The 16,623-nt window shown below is 36.0% G+C and overlaps 1 protein-coding gene across 1 annotated transcript; it reads left to right on the forward strand.

The window, feature by feature from the left end:
- The first annotated feature begins 13,503 nt into the window (after nt 1–13,503).
- On the forward strand, nt 13,504–16,172 carry LOC100968283 (olfactory receptor 5T1). Its single transcript, XM_003806067.5, has 3 exons — nt 13,504–13,522; nt 13,986–14,103; nt 14,839–16,172. The coding sequence occupies exon 3, from the start codon at nt 14,992–14,994 to the stop codon at nt 15,976–15,978; it is 987 nt and encodes a 328-aa protein (XP_003806115.2). The 5' UTR covers nt 13,504–13,522; nt 13,986–14,103; nt 14,839–14,991; the 3' UTR covers nt 15,979–16,172.
- The last annotated feature ends 451 nt before the right edge of the window (nt 16,173–16,623 follow it).

Here is a 16,623-nt window from a genome sequence, read left to right on the forward strand (position 1 = left end):
TAAATCATTGCCTGCAATGTGGTGGTTGGGGGGATGGGGGGTGGCAGGGGGCATGTTTCAGCCCTGTTTGTGTTACAGCTCTTTCAGTCCCATCATTTGGTGGTCCCAAGTTCTTGTCCCACATCCAGGAAGAATAAGGCACATTGACAACTGGAGGGTGAGCAAGGCAGAGAAGAGCTTCATTGAGCAACAGAATAGCTCTAAGGAGACCTGCAGTGGGTAGCTTCTTTCCAAAGGCAGGTCATCCTGACAAGTGTCCAGCTCTCAGTGGAGACGAGACCCATAGTTGTTAGCTCCTTTCCATAGGCAAGTCGTCCCAATGAGTAAAGGAGACCCAAAGTTGGTAGCTCCTTCCTGCAGCTGGTAGTTGGATTTCTGTCCAAAGTCTGGCTGAATCCGGGGTTTTCATGGGCTCAGAAAGAAGAAAGTGCATGCTGATTGGCCCACGGGTGGCCATGGAAGGACCCAGAAAAAGCAATATAAGTTCTCACTCCAGGCCATAGACACCACCCAGAACTGGCAGCCCAGGCCCCTAGGCTTCAGGCCGTCCCTGGCTTGAAGATGGGTGGAGACCTGCCTCTTTCTGCCCAGGAATTTGTCTGTCTCTCGCCATCCAAGGCACCCAGGCTGTTTGTGCCAAGGGGTTCCTGCAGGCCAATGGCAACCCACCCTCAGCACCCCCCACAGCCTCCCTCCCATGCTCATTGGTGCCCAAAGTCCACAGGATGCCAAGGCAGCAGGGGGCTGGTGTGCTAGTACTGCCCTGAGTTTGCACACACCTACCTGGGTTGCAATAGTGCCCAGGCTTGACCACAACTTTGCTATTCCTTGGAGTGGGAGCCAGCAGTGGGGAGAGGTGGGTAGCAAGAGCAGGCACTTTAAAGCCTATAGGGGCAGGGGGTCTCCTGGGCACCCAAGCACAGGGATGCCCAGGTCTGGAGCCACAGCTGGGTGGCTGCAGCTGTGCCTGGGAATACAGGGCTCCCACCCTGCCACCTTGTTAGGGGGCAGGGCTCCTTCCTGTTCCTGGCCCACTCTGGCTCTGTGGAGCACAAAGTCCCGGCTGCCTCCCCTGCTGCAGCCGTTGTCTTCGCAGCGGCTACTCCATATGGACTGCCGTTGCCATCAATACTGCCCAAAGCAATATACAGATTCAATGCAATTTCTGTCAAAATGTCAACTTTTTCACAGAATTAGGAAAAACAATCCCAAAATTCATATGGAACCTAAAAACAACCCAGCTAGCCAAAGCAATCCTGAGCAGAAAGAACTAATCTGAAGGCATCACATTACTGAACTTAATATTATACTATAAGGCTATAATAACAAAAAAGCATGCACTGGTACATACAAAAAAAGTATGTATCCATTCTTATGAATGGATACGTAGACAGATGGAACACAGAGAACCCAGAAATAAAGGCAAATACTTACAACCAAAGCTATAGTAAGAAAAAAAGCATGTACTCGTATAAGAATAGATACATAGACAGATGGAACACAGAGAACCCAGAAATAAAGGCAAATATTTACAAGCAAAACTATAGTTAACAAAAAAAGCATGTACTGGTATAAAAATAGATACATAGACATATGGAACACAGAAACCCCAGAAATAAAGGCAAGTACTTAAAACCAACTGATCTTTAAGAACGCATACAAAAATGTAAACTGAGCACAAGACACCCTATTTAATAAATGGTGCTGGGAAAACTGGATATCCACATGTCAAAGAATGAAACTAGATTCCTATCTCTCACCATATACAAAAATCAACCTAAGATGGATTAAAGATTTAAATCTAAGACCTGAAACCATAAAACTTTTAGAAGAACACCTAGAAAAATCTCTTTCGGGCATTGGCCTAGGCAAATAATTTATGATTGGGATCCCAAAATCAAATGCAACAAAAACAAAAATAAATAAATGGGACCTAATTAAACTGAAATGCTTCTGCACAGCAAAAGAAACAATCAACAGAGTAAACAGACAACCCACAGAATGGGAGAAAATATTTGCAAACTATGAATCCAACAAAGGACTAATATCCAAAATCTACAAGGGATACAAATCAGCAAGAATAAAAACAAATAATACTACCAAAAAGTATGCAAATGACATGAATAGACATTTCTCAAAAGAAGATATACAAATGGCCAACAAACATATGAAAAACTGCTTAACATCAATAATTATCTGATAAATGCAAATCGAAACCCCCATGAGAGATCACCTTACCCCAGCCAGAATGGCCATTATTAAAAAGTCAAAAAACAATAGGTGTTGGTGTGCATGTGGTGAAAGGGAATGCTTATACACCACTGGTGAGAATGTAAATTAGTTCTATGTCTATGGAAATCAGTATGGAGATTACTCAAAGAACCAAAGGTTATTTTGGTGAGCAATGTATCTTTTGGACTTTTCCAGTTTGGGTTGGTAGATGTTAACAGGCAAATTCACTTCAACTTTTCAATATCTTTAACCCTTTAAATCCATGTTTCTACAGAAAAATAAAAGCAGGGACTTCACATTTAACTCACTGTGGGCAACCTTTTGGTCCATGTTTTAGCCAAACAACAAATGTGTTAGGGTCTTTTCTCACTCTTTGAGCTGCAACATTAAATGCACTGTCTCTGCTTACTGGATTTGTATCAAAAAATTTGGTCTGATCCAGTATTATATTCCTTCCATCATTATCTTACATCCTTAATATCCATTTCCAAACATATTCTCTGAATTTCAGCCTGTATATGTTAGGAAACTCAAATACTTCTTTTAGAGTATAGCACACCTCTACGTAGTTTACACTTTGTCCCTCACCTATAGGACCCTGTTGGCATGATCATTGCTCACTGCAGCCTCAACCTCCCAGGCTCAAGTGATCCTCCCATCTCAGCCCTCTTAAGTAGGTGGGAACATAGGCATTTGCCACCACGCTATTTTTATTTCTTTATATATATATATGGGTTCTCACTATATTGCATAGGTTAGTCTTGAACTCCTGGACTCAAGTGATCCTCCCACCTTGGCCTCCCAAAGTGATGAGATTACGGGTGTGAGCCACCACATCCAGCCTCATTAGTGTCTTTAAAACTAATCATATTAGACAGCCAATTCCAGAAATACCAGAGCTACTAATTGTAAAGGTTAGCAAGTCCAATATTTGTAGGGTGAGTTGGCAGGCAGGAGACCCAGAAGGGCTACTGTTTCAGTCTGAGTCCATAAGCAGTCTTCCATAGAACCAGGAAGAGTCAATGTGGTTGATGATGTCTGAGACAGTCTTTTGAAGAATACTCTTTTCTTCATGAGAAAGTGGTCATTTTATGCCAATCGACCAATTAGATGAAGCTCACTGAAATGATGGAGGGCAATCTGCTTTATTCCAATTCCACAGATTGGAGCCATGTATGATGTTAGGCCTTCTCTACAAAGCTTTTTCCTCTTTAAAATATAAATGTATTTGAATAACCACGCAGCACAATGATGTGCAGACAGGCAGACTAAAGAATTGTTCAAAACATAAATATATGAAGGAACTTCCTTTAATATATCAATTTGTTATATTTAATATTACAACATTATTGAATTTTTGTCATCATATATATACATTTTAAATACTGGTAAAAATTAGGTCACAAAATTAATATTATAACTAAATCATTGAAAAATATGTGACAAGAGCCTTGAACCAGATCCTTTATTTTTTGTTATATTTAATACATTTGTTTTTTAAATTATTAATACATACTCAAATATTCTATCAGGATTAAATTTAAATATTCTAAATTTAGTATCTTGATTGTGATTTTCTTCTGTCTACTCTTTATGACTTTGAAGTATTTTTTTAGTCAAGTAAAAGATGTTTCAGAAATTATGTGATCTGTTAATACCCAAAATTACCACAATTATATTACCACAATACTATTTGCTACATCATAGTGGGCTTAATACTACTTTAAATAAATGATATAGAGAAAAGCTATGATGTTAAGCACTTCAGCTAAATTTGTCTTTAAGCCAGCATTTTTACTAGATGCCAAAAGATGAGTTTTCCTGGTTTAGCCTAAGTCAATATTAGCATATATTCAAAAGATTGAGAGTTATAAAGAGTAAATGACTATGATTCTGAAAGAAATTAATAATATAGGATCAGCTTTGAAAAATTAATATAAAGCCACATCTATAAATACAAATTTAGTAGATGACATAAATCTCCAAATACCTTGAGTTTGACATTGAAACTAAATTTGCAAAGGAGGAGAGAAATAATAGCCATTTATTGAGCACTTGCTATAGAAATAGACTTTTGTGCACATTGTTTGATTACAACTTTGTAGTAAATCTCACAGCTATCAAGTGCCAGAGGCAAGATTAAACCTCCTGTCACCCAAATAATGGATGGACTTTTCAATGATTTACTGCCTTCTATTAGACCTTGTCTACATTCTGAAAGTTTCATTCCAACCCCACCCACTATCCCCAGTGAAATAAAACAAAACATGATTCTCGAGGTATTTGGATTTTTTTAACCATTGAAGCTAGAGAAACAATAGAAGTAAGTAGCAGTCCTAAGTGACTTCTAGATACCATGGCTAGCAAAAATAAACTTAAAATAATTTTTATTGTTTTTCTTGTTATATCAAAATATAAATGCTCATTAGTTGAATAAGATAAATATGTTCTTGCCCTTTATTGGTAAATTCCTGATTGTTCATACTTCAAACTGATCTGTTTTCAATTGGTTTTCAATTATTGGCCAGAACTTTGCACAAATCAGGTGTGTATGAATACAAATTATTCACCTATACAATGGTCAAGAATTAATGTGTTTTCTACAGTCTTTTTAGTAGCTAAAGTGTTTAGTACAAAATAACATATTTGATCTTGTTTTCTTAGGTTCTAGCTACTAAAATAATCTCCAAATGATCTGAAAATTTCTCTTACCTGTGGAACAGAAAATGTAGGTTTGATTTCCTAATGAATATGGTTCATATAGATTGTTTATATCCACTTACTTGAATGTTGGTGAAACTCACAGGAGATATGCCCAAGAGAATTTGCTTTCATTATCTTCCAGTTTAAGAACAGCAATATGATTTATTCAATAGTGAAAAAGTAAATGGCTTAGAAAAAGGTACCATATGTTGACATTTATTGAATGGTTTTTTGTCCTCTGGTTAAAATGATGGCATTTAAAAATGTTTTAAAGTGTTTTAATATTAAATAAAAACCTTAAGATATGAGACATACATAATTTAATTTATTTGTTTATTTTTGAGACGAGGTCTTGCTCTGTGGCCCAGGCTATAGTGCAATGCTGTGATTTCAGCTCATTGCAACCTCCACATCCCAGGCTCACCTCCACCTCAGCCTCCTGAGTAGCTGGGACTATAGGTGTGCACCACCATGTCTGTCAAGTTTTTCTAATTTCAGTAGAGATGGGGTTTCTCTATGTTGTCCAGGCTGGTCTCCAACTTCTAGGCTCAAGCTGTTGGCCTGTTTTGGTTCCCAAAGTTCTGGGATTACAGTCATGAGCATCTGTGCCTGGCCATGACACACAATTTTATAACATAACTTTGACACTGGCTTAAAACTTAACTTCTCTGAGGCCTAGTGTCCTCATGCTGGCAATATAAGCCATTTTATATTGCAATGAGTCAGTAAATACAGTGAACTATAATAACATTGAATCACCATATGTCTTCCACACAATCTAGCAGATAGATTTACAGTCATTCAAATGCATTACACTTTCATTCTGTTAAAATTATAAACTGCTATGTTTGCAGTGAATAAAGTATAATACTTGAAATCATTGGAGTATTAATAGCAAATTAATAAGAAAGCTACAAAAATGCCATAGACTTAAAGAAGGCAAAAAATTTACATCTCTGTAAAACATCATAAGTCATCTCATGTTCCAATATTGGGTGCACAGATATTTAGAATTGTTATATACTCTTGTTGAATTGATCCCTTTATTTTTATATTATGACTCTTTTTGTCTGTCTTTTTACTCTTTTTTATTATTTATTTAAAGTCAGTTTTATCTGAGATACAGTGTAGTTTTTCTGCTCACTTTCGGTTTCTATTTGCATGGAATATCCTTTCCGACTACTCCTTTATTTTTAGTCTATATGTGTTTTTATCGCCAAGGATACAGTTTGATCATTCTTTAAATTCATTCCACAAATGTATATCTTTTAACAGGAACATTAATCCATTTACAGTCAAGGTTAATACTGATATGTGAGGTTTTATTCCTGTCACATTGTAAATTTTTAGCTAGTTGTTTTACACATTCTTATTTTTTTCTTTTTTTTTTTTGTAGTTTAGTGTAGTTCTGTTGTATTGCTATTTAATTCCAGTCTCTTCCTTCTTTGTGTAATTGTCTTATACAATGGCTGAATTTTATAATCCCATGTGATTTTTTGGTAGTGAATATCAGCCTTTTGTTTTTATGTTTAGGACTTTTTCTAGTATTTCTTATGAGGCTGATCAAGTAGTGATGCATTCCATCACCATTTGCTTGTCTGGAAAAGACTTTATTTATCCTTCATTTATAGAGCTTATTCTAGCTGGATATAAAATTCACAGCTCTTTTTTTTTTTTTCCTCTCCTTTAGCACTTTCAAAATAGCCTCTCATTCTCTTCTGGCTTGCAAGGCTATTGCTGAGAAGTTTGTTTGTCTGATGGGGCTTCCTTTTCAGCAGACTAGACACTTTTCTCTTGCTAATATTGGAATTTTTTGTTCACATTGAATTTAGACAGTCTGATGACTATACAGCATGGCAAAGTCCGATTTGCAATGTAGTTTTCTAATGATCACTGAGACTCTTGTATCTGAATGTATAAATCCCTTGTTAGCATTCTTCTTATCAGCACATAGAGCAATGGAACAGAATAGAGAACCAAGAAATAAGACCACACACCTACAACCAACTGAACTTTGACAAACCTGACAAAAAAAAGCAATGGGGAAAGGATTCCATATTCAATACATGGTGCTGGGAGAACTGGCTAGCCATATGCAGAAGATGGAAACTGGACTTCTTCCTTACACCATATACAAAAATCAACTCAAGATGGATTAAAGACTTAGATGTAAAACACAGAAGAAAGCCTAGCAATACCATTTTGGACATAGGCATGGGCAAAGATTTCATGATGAAGATGCCAAAAGCAATTGCAACAAATGCAAAAATTGACAAATGGGATTTAATTAAACTAAAGAGCTTCTTCACAACAAAAGAAACTATCAACAGAGTAAACAGCAACCTACAGAATGGGAGAAAAATTTTGCAATCTATTCTCTGACAATGGTCTAATATCCAGAATGTACAAATAAGCAATTTCACAAGAAAAAAACAAACAACTCCATTAAAAAGTGGGCAAACGGGCTAGGTGCAGTGGCTCATGCCTGTAATCCCAACAGTTTGGGAGGCCGAGGTGGGTGGATTGCCTGAGCTCAGGAGTTTGAGACCAGCCTGGCCAACATGGTGAAACCCCATTTCTACTAAAATACAAACAACTAGCTGGCATGGCAGCGTGCACCTGTAATCCCAGCTACTTCAGAAGCTGAGACAGGAGAATAGCTGGAACCCAGGAGGTGGAGGTTGCAATGAGCTGAGATCACACCACTGCACTCCAGCCTGGGTGACAGAGAGAGACTCTGAAAAAAGGAAAGAAAGAAAGAAAGAAAGAAAGAGAGAGAGAGAGAGGGAGGGAGGGAAGGAGGGAAAGGAAATATGGTACACACACGTGACAGAGCAAGACTGAATAAAAAGAGAGAAGAACGAAAGAAAGAAAGAAAGAAAGAAAGAAAGAAAGAAAGAAAGAAAGAAAGAAAGAAAGAAAATGTGGTACATATACACAAGAAATGTGGAATACTATGCAACCATAAAAAAGAACAAGATCATGTTCTTTGCAGGGGCATGGCTGGAGCTGGAGGCCATTGTGCTTAGCAAACTAATGCAGGAACAAAAGTCCAAATACACATGTTCTCACTTAGAAGTGGGAGCTGAACAATGAGAACACATAGACACATGGTGGGGAGAGTAACACACACTGAGGCCTGTTGGAGCATGAGGGGCAGGGTGGAAGGAGAAAGAGGTTCAGGAAGAATACCTAGTGGATGCTGTGCTTAATACCTGGGTGATGGGATGATCTGTGCAGCAAACCACCATGCCACAGGTTTACCTATGTAACAAACCTGCAGATCCTGAACATGTACCCCTGAACTTAAAATTAAAGTTGACAATTTAAAAAAAAGAATTAATATCTTAAAATGAATATACCACCTAAAGCAATCTATAGATTTAATGCAATCTCTATCAAAAGACCAACGTGATTTTTCATAAAATTGGAACAAATAATCCTAATATGCATATGGAACAATAAAAAAAGAGTGAATAGCCAAATCAATCCCAAGTGAAAAATAAGGCTCAAGGCTTCACATTACCAGGCCTTAAGTTACACTATAAGGCTATAATAATCAGAACAGTATGGTAGGATATAAGGCAGACACAGATCAATGGAAAAGAATAGACAACTCATAAATAAAGCCATATATCTACATCCAACAGATTTTTAACAAATTTAACAAAAACACACACTGGACAAAGAATCCTATTTGCAATAAATGGTGTAGGAAAATTGGATTACCATTTACATATACAAAAATCAACCCGAGTTGGATGGAGGACTTAAATATATGACTTGAAAATAGAAAAATACAAGAAGAAAAACTAGGAAAAAATCTTCTGGACATTGGTCTATGCAATATTTCATGACTAATACCACCAAAACACAGTCAACATAAACAAAAATAAACTCATGAGATGTAACTAAACTATAAAGCTCCCATACAGCAAAATAAATCATCAACAGGGCACAGACAATCCACATAATGAGAGAAAATATTTGCAAATTATGCATCTGATGGGAGACTAATATCTACAATTTAGAAAGAATTCAAGCAATTCAACGAAGCAAAATAACCTTATTTAAAAGTGACCAAAAGATATAAATAAACATTTTACAAATGAAGACATGCAATGCACATGGCCAATAAGCATATGAAAAAATGCTCAACATCACTTATTAGAGAAATGAAAATTAAAACCTTAATCAGATATCGTCTCACACCAGTTAGAATGACCAATCTTAAAATGTCAAAAAAAAAAAAAAAAACAGATGTTGGCAAAGAAAAGGGGATGCTTATGCACTGCTGTTGGGAATGTAAACTAGTACTACCTATATGTAAGACAGTATGGAGATTTCTCAAATAACTGAAAATGGAATGACTATTTCATCCAGCAATCCCACTACTGGGTATCTGCCAAAAGATAAATCAGTATCTTACTTTGGGTAGATACCCAGTAGTTGAATTGCTGGATCAAATGGTGGTTCTATGATACTTGTACTTTTATGTTTATCACCACACTATTCACAGTAAGAAAAATATAGAATCACTCTAAGTGTTCAACCATGGATGACTAGATACAGAAAATATGTTATATATAAGCAGTTGAATACTATTTACCATCAAAAGAATGAAAGCATGTGTTTTATAGCAACATGGATGAAACTGGAGGCCATTATCTTAAATGAAACAATTTTAAAAAAAGAAAGTCAAATATGATATGTTCTCACTTATAAGCAGGAGCTAAATAATGTATACATATGACACAGAGTGTGGAATGAATTACAATGGAAAGTTGGAAGGGTGAGAGAGTCAGAGGTATGTGGAGAATAAGAAATTACTTAACAGGTACAATGCACATTATTCAGGAGATGGATACACTAAAAGTCAAGATATTCAATATATTCAATATATCCATACAACAAAATTGCACCTCTACTCAATGCATTCAGAAAGAAAGAAAGAGAGAGAGAAAGGGAGAAAAAGAGAAAGAGAGAAAGGAAGGAAGGAAGGAAGGAAAAGTAGAAAGAGAAAAAAGGAAGGAGAGAAAGAAATTGATGCAAGGCAGGCATAAACTTTCATTAATAAACTCAGAATCTCCATCAACATATTTAAAAAATCAATAAGCAAGCAAACATGAAATGAGTGAAAGGAAAGTGAAAAATATATAAATGGATGATTTTTGTTTTTTCAAAATTATATCAAAGACTACCACCACAAAACCTGAAAATAAAAAAAATATTGAGTCAAAGCACCGTGTTGCAACAGAATCTTGTTAAATCAGCAATTTTTTTTTTTTTACCAGACACACAATTAACTGGGAAAAGGAAGGATTAACAGTACCTATAACACATGGAATTCGTGAATTTTCAAACTCCACCAGTAAAAAGAAAAGACAATTTATTGAGTGAAAATTCCAGCAAAGTCAAGCTGGAAGAGTAGATAAGCTTTTATATGTTCCAAGTTTCAGGAGAATTACCACCCCAACCCCTGTGCAGTCTCAATACAGGTGTCACCAAAGGATTGTGAATGATTGAAACTGTGCTCAAGGTAATTAAGGATGTCGGAAATATGCAGCATATACACCCTTTCAGTAGGACCAGTCTTCACCCTAAGGAAAACAAAATGCTGGAAAAAAAAAAAAAAAAAAGCTAACTGAGTCAAGTAGAATCATTGGGAAGAAAAGCTTCATTAAGAAAGGAGAATTCTGGGAGATGTAGGTCTCAGAACACTGTTAGGGCAACATAAAATGTCCAAGGTGTGGAGAACCACTTTGAAAGGCAAGAACTGACTGGCTATAGGACTCAAGGAAGTGCAGGGAGAATTTGCTCATAAAATAGGCTTAGGTCTGAGAGCTAACGTAGCTATACAGTAATATTTTAAGGCCACAATGAAAACTAGAGAGTGATTCCTTCAGCATGAACCTGGAAAAGTTACTTTGATATATCACCAACTTCCTATGTACCTTCTTCTGAGAGTCAAGATACCCAGCACATTTAAACATGGATGGAGCAGGAAGATGGCAATTGAACTCCATATGATGAGGGTTAAAGTATACAAGGATGAAAATAACAAAGTAATGTTTTAGAAGGTTGCCAGCAGCCCGTTACCATTGTCAGCAGCCTCAGTTACCTTATTCTGTCCTCTAGTCATTATCTATTCTGAAGCAATGATAAATTTATGTAATAGCTAGTTTTCTAAAGTTTTAATATAAACAGAAAAATTTACCATTTATAAGTGTCAGTTATATGAATTTTGATAAACACAACTAGGTAAGCAAATCAAGTTATAGTATATTTTCATTGCCCTATAAAATCCTCTCATCACTTTGTAGCCAATTACTTTCCTTTACTCCCAAGTTCTGGCAACCACAGATGTGCTTTCTGTTGTGATTTTGCCTAGTCCAGGATATTATATCAATGGAATCACAATGTATGTAACTTTTTGAGTTTGGCTTTTTCAACTTAGCAAGAAGTATTTGAGATTCATTCCTGTACTAGATAATTATATTTTATACCTACTTATCACTGAGTAGTATTCCATATTATGGATGTACTACAATTGTTTTATTCATTCACTAGGTGTTGGAAATGTGTTTATTTTTCTGAGTAATGTGCCTTTGAATTTCATCCATGTCTCTTTATGACTTGATAGTTCATTTCTTTTTAGAGCTGAATAATATTTCATTATCTGGATATACCACAGTTTATTAATACATTTATTTACTGAAGAGCATTTTAGTTGCTTGTAAGTTTTGGCAATTATAAATAAAGCTTCTGTAAACATCCATGTGCAAAATTTTGTGTGGATATTGTTTCCTTTGGGTAAGCACCAAGGAGCATGATTACTGGATTATAAGTAAATTTAGCTTTGTAAGAAGCTTCCAAACTGTCTTGCAAAGTAGTTGGACCATTTTGCATTCCCACCAGTAATGAATGAGAATTCCTGTTTTCCTGTTGCTGCACATCACTGCCAGCATTTGCTGTTTTCTGTGTTCTGGGATTTTGGTCACTCTAGTTATGAAGAGATATATCATTGTTTTTATTTGCATTTCCCTGATGGCCTGTGATGTGGAGCATCAATTTCATATGGTTACATGCCATATGTATATCTTTTATGGGGTATCTTTGACTCATTTTTAAAATAATTTTTTGACTTTTTTTTTTTTGAGACGGAATCTTGCTCTGTCGCCCACGCTGGCGTGCGGAGGCACAATCTCAGCTCACTACAACCTCTGCCTTTCAGGCTGGAAGCTGGAACTACAGGCGCGCCACTGCACCAGGCCTTTTTGACCATTTTAGGTGGTTTTTAAGGTCTTTGACTCATTTTTAAATCAGGTTGTTTGTGTTCCTATTGAGTTTTAAACAGTTCTTTGTAAATTTTAGATAACAGTCTTTTATCAGATGTGTCCTTGCAAGTATTTTCTCCTAGTCTGTTGTTTGTCATTTCATTCTTTTGATCATCCATGTATTTTTCATCACATTTTGGATAATTTCTTATGTGCATATCGAAGAACAAGTATATAGATTAGTATATCAATTCTTGAAGATAGAAAAGATCTCGCAGAACTTAAAAAATTGACCTTCAACTCTGCCATATATCTAAGAGTCTAATGTTCTAGTTCACAGAAAATTATTACATAGAACATCTGCATATTGCCCTAACTCTTCTGTTAATATTCCCCATTCATAGATTTACCTTATAATTATGTGCATTAATATCTCCTCTATTAATTTTTTTTTTTTGAGATGGAGTCTCACTCTTTCACCCAGGCTAGAGTGTGCAGTGGCATGGTCTCGGCTCACTGCCAACCTCTACCACCTGGGTTCAAGCAATTCTCATGCCTCAGCATGAGAATCCCCAGTAGCTGGGATTACAGGCGTCCACCACCAAGCCTGGCTAATTTTTTGTATTTTTAGTAGAGATGGGGTTTTTCCATGTTGGCCAGGCTGTTCTCAACTCCTGACCTCAGGTGATCTGCCTGTCTTGGCCTCCCAAAGTGCTGGGATTACAGGCATGAGCCACCGCACATGGCCTATTAAATTTTCAATGAAGTTAAATCTCTCTCATACCATTTAGAATTAGAGGACTGTCAAATTTAAATAAATATAGTAACCTTTATTATATGATTATATGTCTTGTCATAGGTTATGTTTTCATATTATTTCATTATGTATGTGACAATAGGACTTCCAGATAATTCATAGGTTATAATTTCAAGAAGAAACTGAATTTTAGAGAATTTAAGTTATTAATTTGATAGCACGTAGATAATTAGAATCAGAGCTAGCACTATGGCCTGTATTATTAGCTTTCTTTTTCAGTAATATGCATATTTTTTCCACTGGGGGATTATTTTGGACCTAGGTAGAAAGTACACTTATGTGATCGTTGGAATCATGTAATGCATGTTCCAGATCAGTTACTTGTTCACTACAGAAAAAAAAAATCATAATATTTTTTATCCCAGAAGATAATTAGTGTGTTTTCTTCTTTGGGCATCCCTGTGGAATTCTAGAGCTCAAGGGCCTGGTATAAGTATTCAAATGCACAATATTCATAGCATACCTGAATTGAGTGAGCAGTTCATTTCCAAAGGTAAGAGAAAAGGAATCTGATCACTTGTAAAATATTAAGAAGCTCTCACCTTGAATTTAAGACTAAAATATATTCCTTACTATTTAAATATAAGAAAGAGGGTTCTATTTAATGTGAAGCTATATTACAAATTGAATCACATACTTTCCAAGGATCATAGGAGAGAATACATGTGTTGTTTTAGCAACAGTTTATAAAAATAATTGTATTACTTGTTATTGGATGGTATTTATTTTATAGAAATTTCAGAAGTTATGTAAGAATCATAGTAAAAGGATAGCCATAATTCATTTTTGATATAAATATGTCACAAAAATACACCCAAGGACTTCACAGGCATAATGACCAAATGATCATATAAATTGACACGTCTGATATTGGTTTTAAGTTAAAATCTGAAAAATAATAATGGTTAAAAAAACTGCACAGGCCAAAATGAACAAATTGGTGATATTTTTTTCAGGAAAGAAAAGTGAAACACAAAAGGAAAAATAAATGAAAAATGAACACCAAATTCTTTTGGTTTGCAAACAAGGCGCATCTATCTCCAGAATCAAATCTCTTGTATCCACCACCATTCTGTAAGTACTAATGCAACAGCAGGAGAATTGCCAAAAAAAAAAAAAAAAGGATTTGAAATGGTTTGGTCAGAAAGACTGTCTCAAATGATAAATTTTAATATAAGCCTGATATTGCATTTTCCAGTTATCTGGGCATATTTAAATATTAAATAACTTACATCCTGTTTTTCCCATTTAAATACAACCCAGTCTTATAATGTAGATATGATTGTTCCCATATTTAAAATGAGAAAAATAAAGTAATTCAATGGACTTTTTAGAAAACCTAGGAATAGCACTCAGTCTTTATGAGTTTTGAAACAATTTAATATTAAGAATAGATGGTAGTACATTTGATGGAAAATGAACAGGAAATTAAACTGATTAAATAGACTTTTTTTACACTTTAAGTTCTGGGGTACATGTGCAGAATGTGCAGTTTTGTTACATAGGTATACACGTGCCACGGTGGTTTGCTGCACGCATCAACCCGACACCTACATTAGGTATTTCTCGTAACGTTATCCCTCCCCTAGCCTCCCACCCTCCGACCGGCCCTGGCGTGTGATGTTCCCCTTCCTATGTCCATGTGTTCTCATTGTTCAACTCCCACTTACGTGTGAGAACATGCGGTGTTTGGTTTTCGGTTCTTGAGATAGTTTGCTGAGAATGATGGCTTCCAGCTTCATCCATGTTAAAAAGATAAATTTAGCGCATGATTGAATAAAATAATTTATTTAATTTATTTAATTACAGTAATGTATCCACTTGGACACAATTTTATCACCACCTATGCATTTGCTGACAAGGATTTCATCTTGCTTTTCCAAGAAACAAACATGAGGATATAATTGGATAAACTTAATTTTCACAGGCTGCTGCATTTAGTACATATAAACAATAGCTAAAATGTCAGGGTTGCCTTCAGATATGGATCTATACAAGCTTCAATTAAACAATTTTACTGAAGTCACCATGTTTATATTAATGAGCTTCACAGAAGAATTTGATGTGCAAGTCTTCCTATTTTTATTATTTTTAGCAATCTATCTATTCACTCTAATAGGCAATTTAGGGCTGGTTGTACTGGTCATTGGGGATTTCCGGCTTCACAGCCCAATGTACTATTTTCTTGGTGTTTTATCATTCTTGGATGCCTGCTATTCTACAGTTGTCACTCCAAAAATGTTGGTCAATTTCCTGGCAAAAAATAAATCTATTTCATTTCTTGGATGTGCAACACAGATGTTTCTTGCTTGTACTTTTGGAACCACAGAATGCTTTCTCTTGGCTGCAATGGCTTATGATCGCTATGTAGCCATCTACAACCCTCTCCTGTATTCAGTGAGCGTGTCACCCAGAGTCTATGTGCCACTCATCACTGCTTCCTATGTTGCTGGCATTTTACATGCTACTATACATACAGTGGCTACATTTAGCCTGTCCTTCTGTGGATCCAATGAAATTAGACATGTCTTTTGTAATATGCCTCCTTTCCTTGCTATTTCTTGTTCTGACACTCACGTAAACCAGCTTCTACTCTTCTACTTTGTGGGCTCTATTGAGATAGTCACTATCCTGATTGTCCTGATCTCCTATGGTTTTATTCTGTTGGCCATTCTGAAGATGCATTCTGCTGAAGGGAGGAGAAAAGTCTTCTCTACATGTGGAGCTCACCTAACTGGAGTGACAATTTATCATGGGACAATCCTCTTCATGTATGTGAGACCAAGTTCCAGCTACACTTCGGACAATGACATGATAGTGTCAATATTTTACACCATTGTGATTCCCATGCTGAATCCCATCATCTACAGTTTGCGGAACAAAGATGTAAAGGAGGCAATCAAAAGACTGCTTGTGAGAAATTGGTTCATAAATAAGTTACAGTTTTAAAATTGAGTAAAGTTGCAAATAATATTGGGTGTCAGTCCACATCTCTATGGTCAGAAAGTAGAGAAGAAAATGTGTTTCTTTTAGTTAACAGTGCTTGTAACTTCTAGAATATTTTCAAATAAAGCATCAATCAGCCTACTAATTCACCATTTTAGAAATATCAATATATTGTATCATGTATAAAATATGGCTTGTATTCATAGCCTATGACAATGTTTAAACTAACCTGCATTAAATATTCATTGATGTGCAAACATTGCTGTTTTTAGTTTTTGTATAACTTGATTTTCACTGGCTATGTTAATAATGATGTCCTCTGGATTCTATGGCTTCCTGTGTTCCTACATAACTCTATAATGGGTGCTAAAGTAAGTTTTCCCAGCACCATTTATTGAAGAGGCTCTCCTTTCCCCAATGTATTTTCTTGGCACCTTTGTTGAAAATGAGTTCCATAGTATAATCTGAAGTCAGATAATGTTATGTGGGTGGCAAGCCATCCAGGTGCCGAGGCAAGAGACCGAGGGCATGAGCTGTTCCAGTATAATAAAATATATAAAACAACAAGAGTTATACTAGATCTAGATCATAGACATGATTATATATGAATATCATTAATCGTTAGTTTGTAGCAATTACTCTTTATTC

Source organism: Pan paniscus, chromosome 9 (assembly GCF_029289425.2).
Source record: "Pan paniscus chromosome 9, NHGRI_mPanPan1-v2.0_pri, whole genome shotgun sequence".
Classification (NCBI taxonomy): domain Eukaryota; kingdom Metazoa; phylum Chordata; class Mammalia; order Primates; family Hominidae; genus Pan; species Pan paniscus.

What these genes read in the sequence shown, in the direction of transcription:
- LOC100968283 (XM_003806067.5), top strand. Translation starts at nt 14,992, where the DNA reads ATGTCAGGGTTGCCTTCAGATATGGATCTATACAAGCTTCAATTAAAC.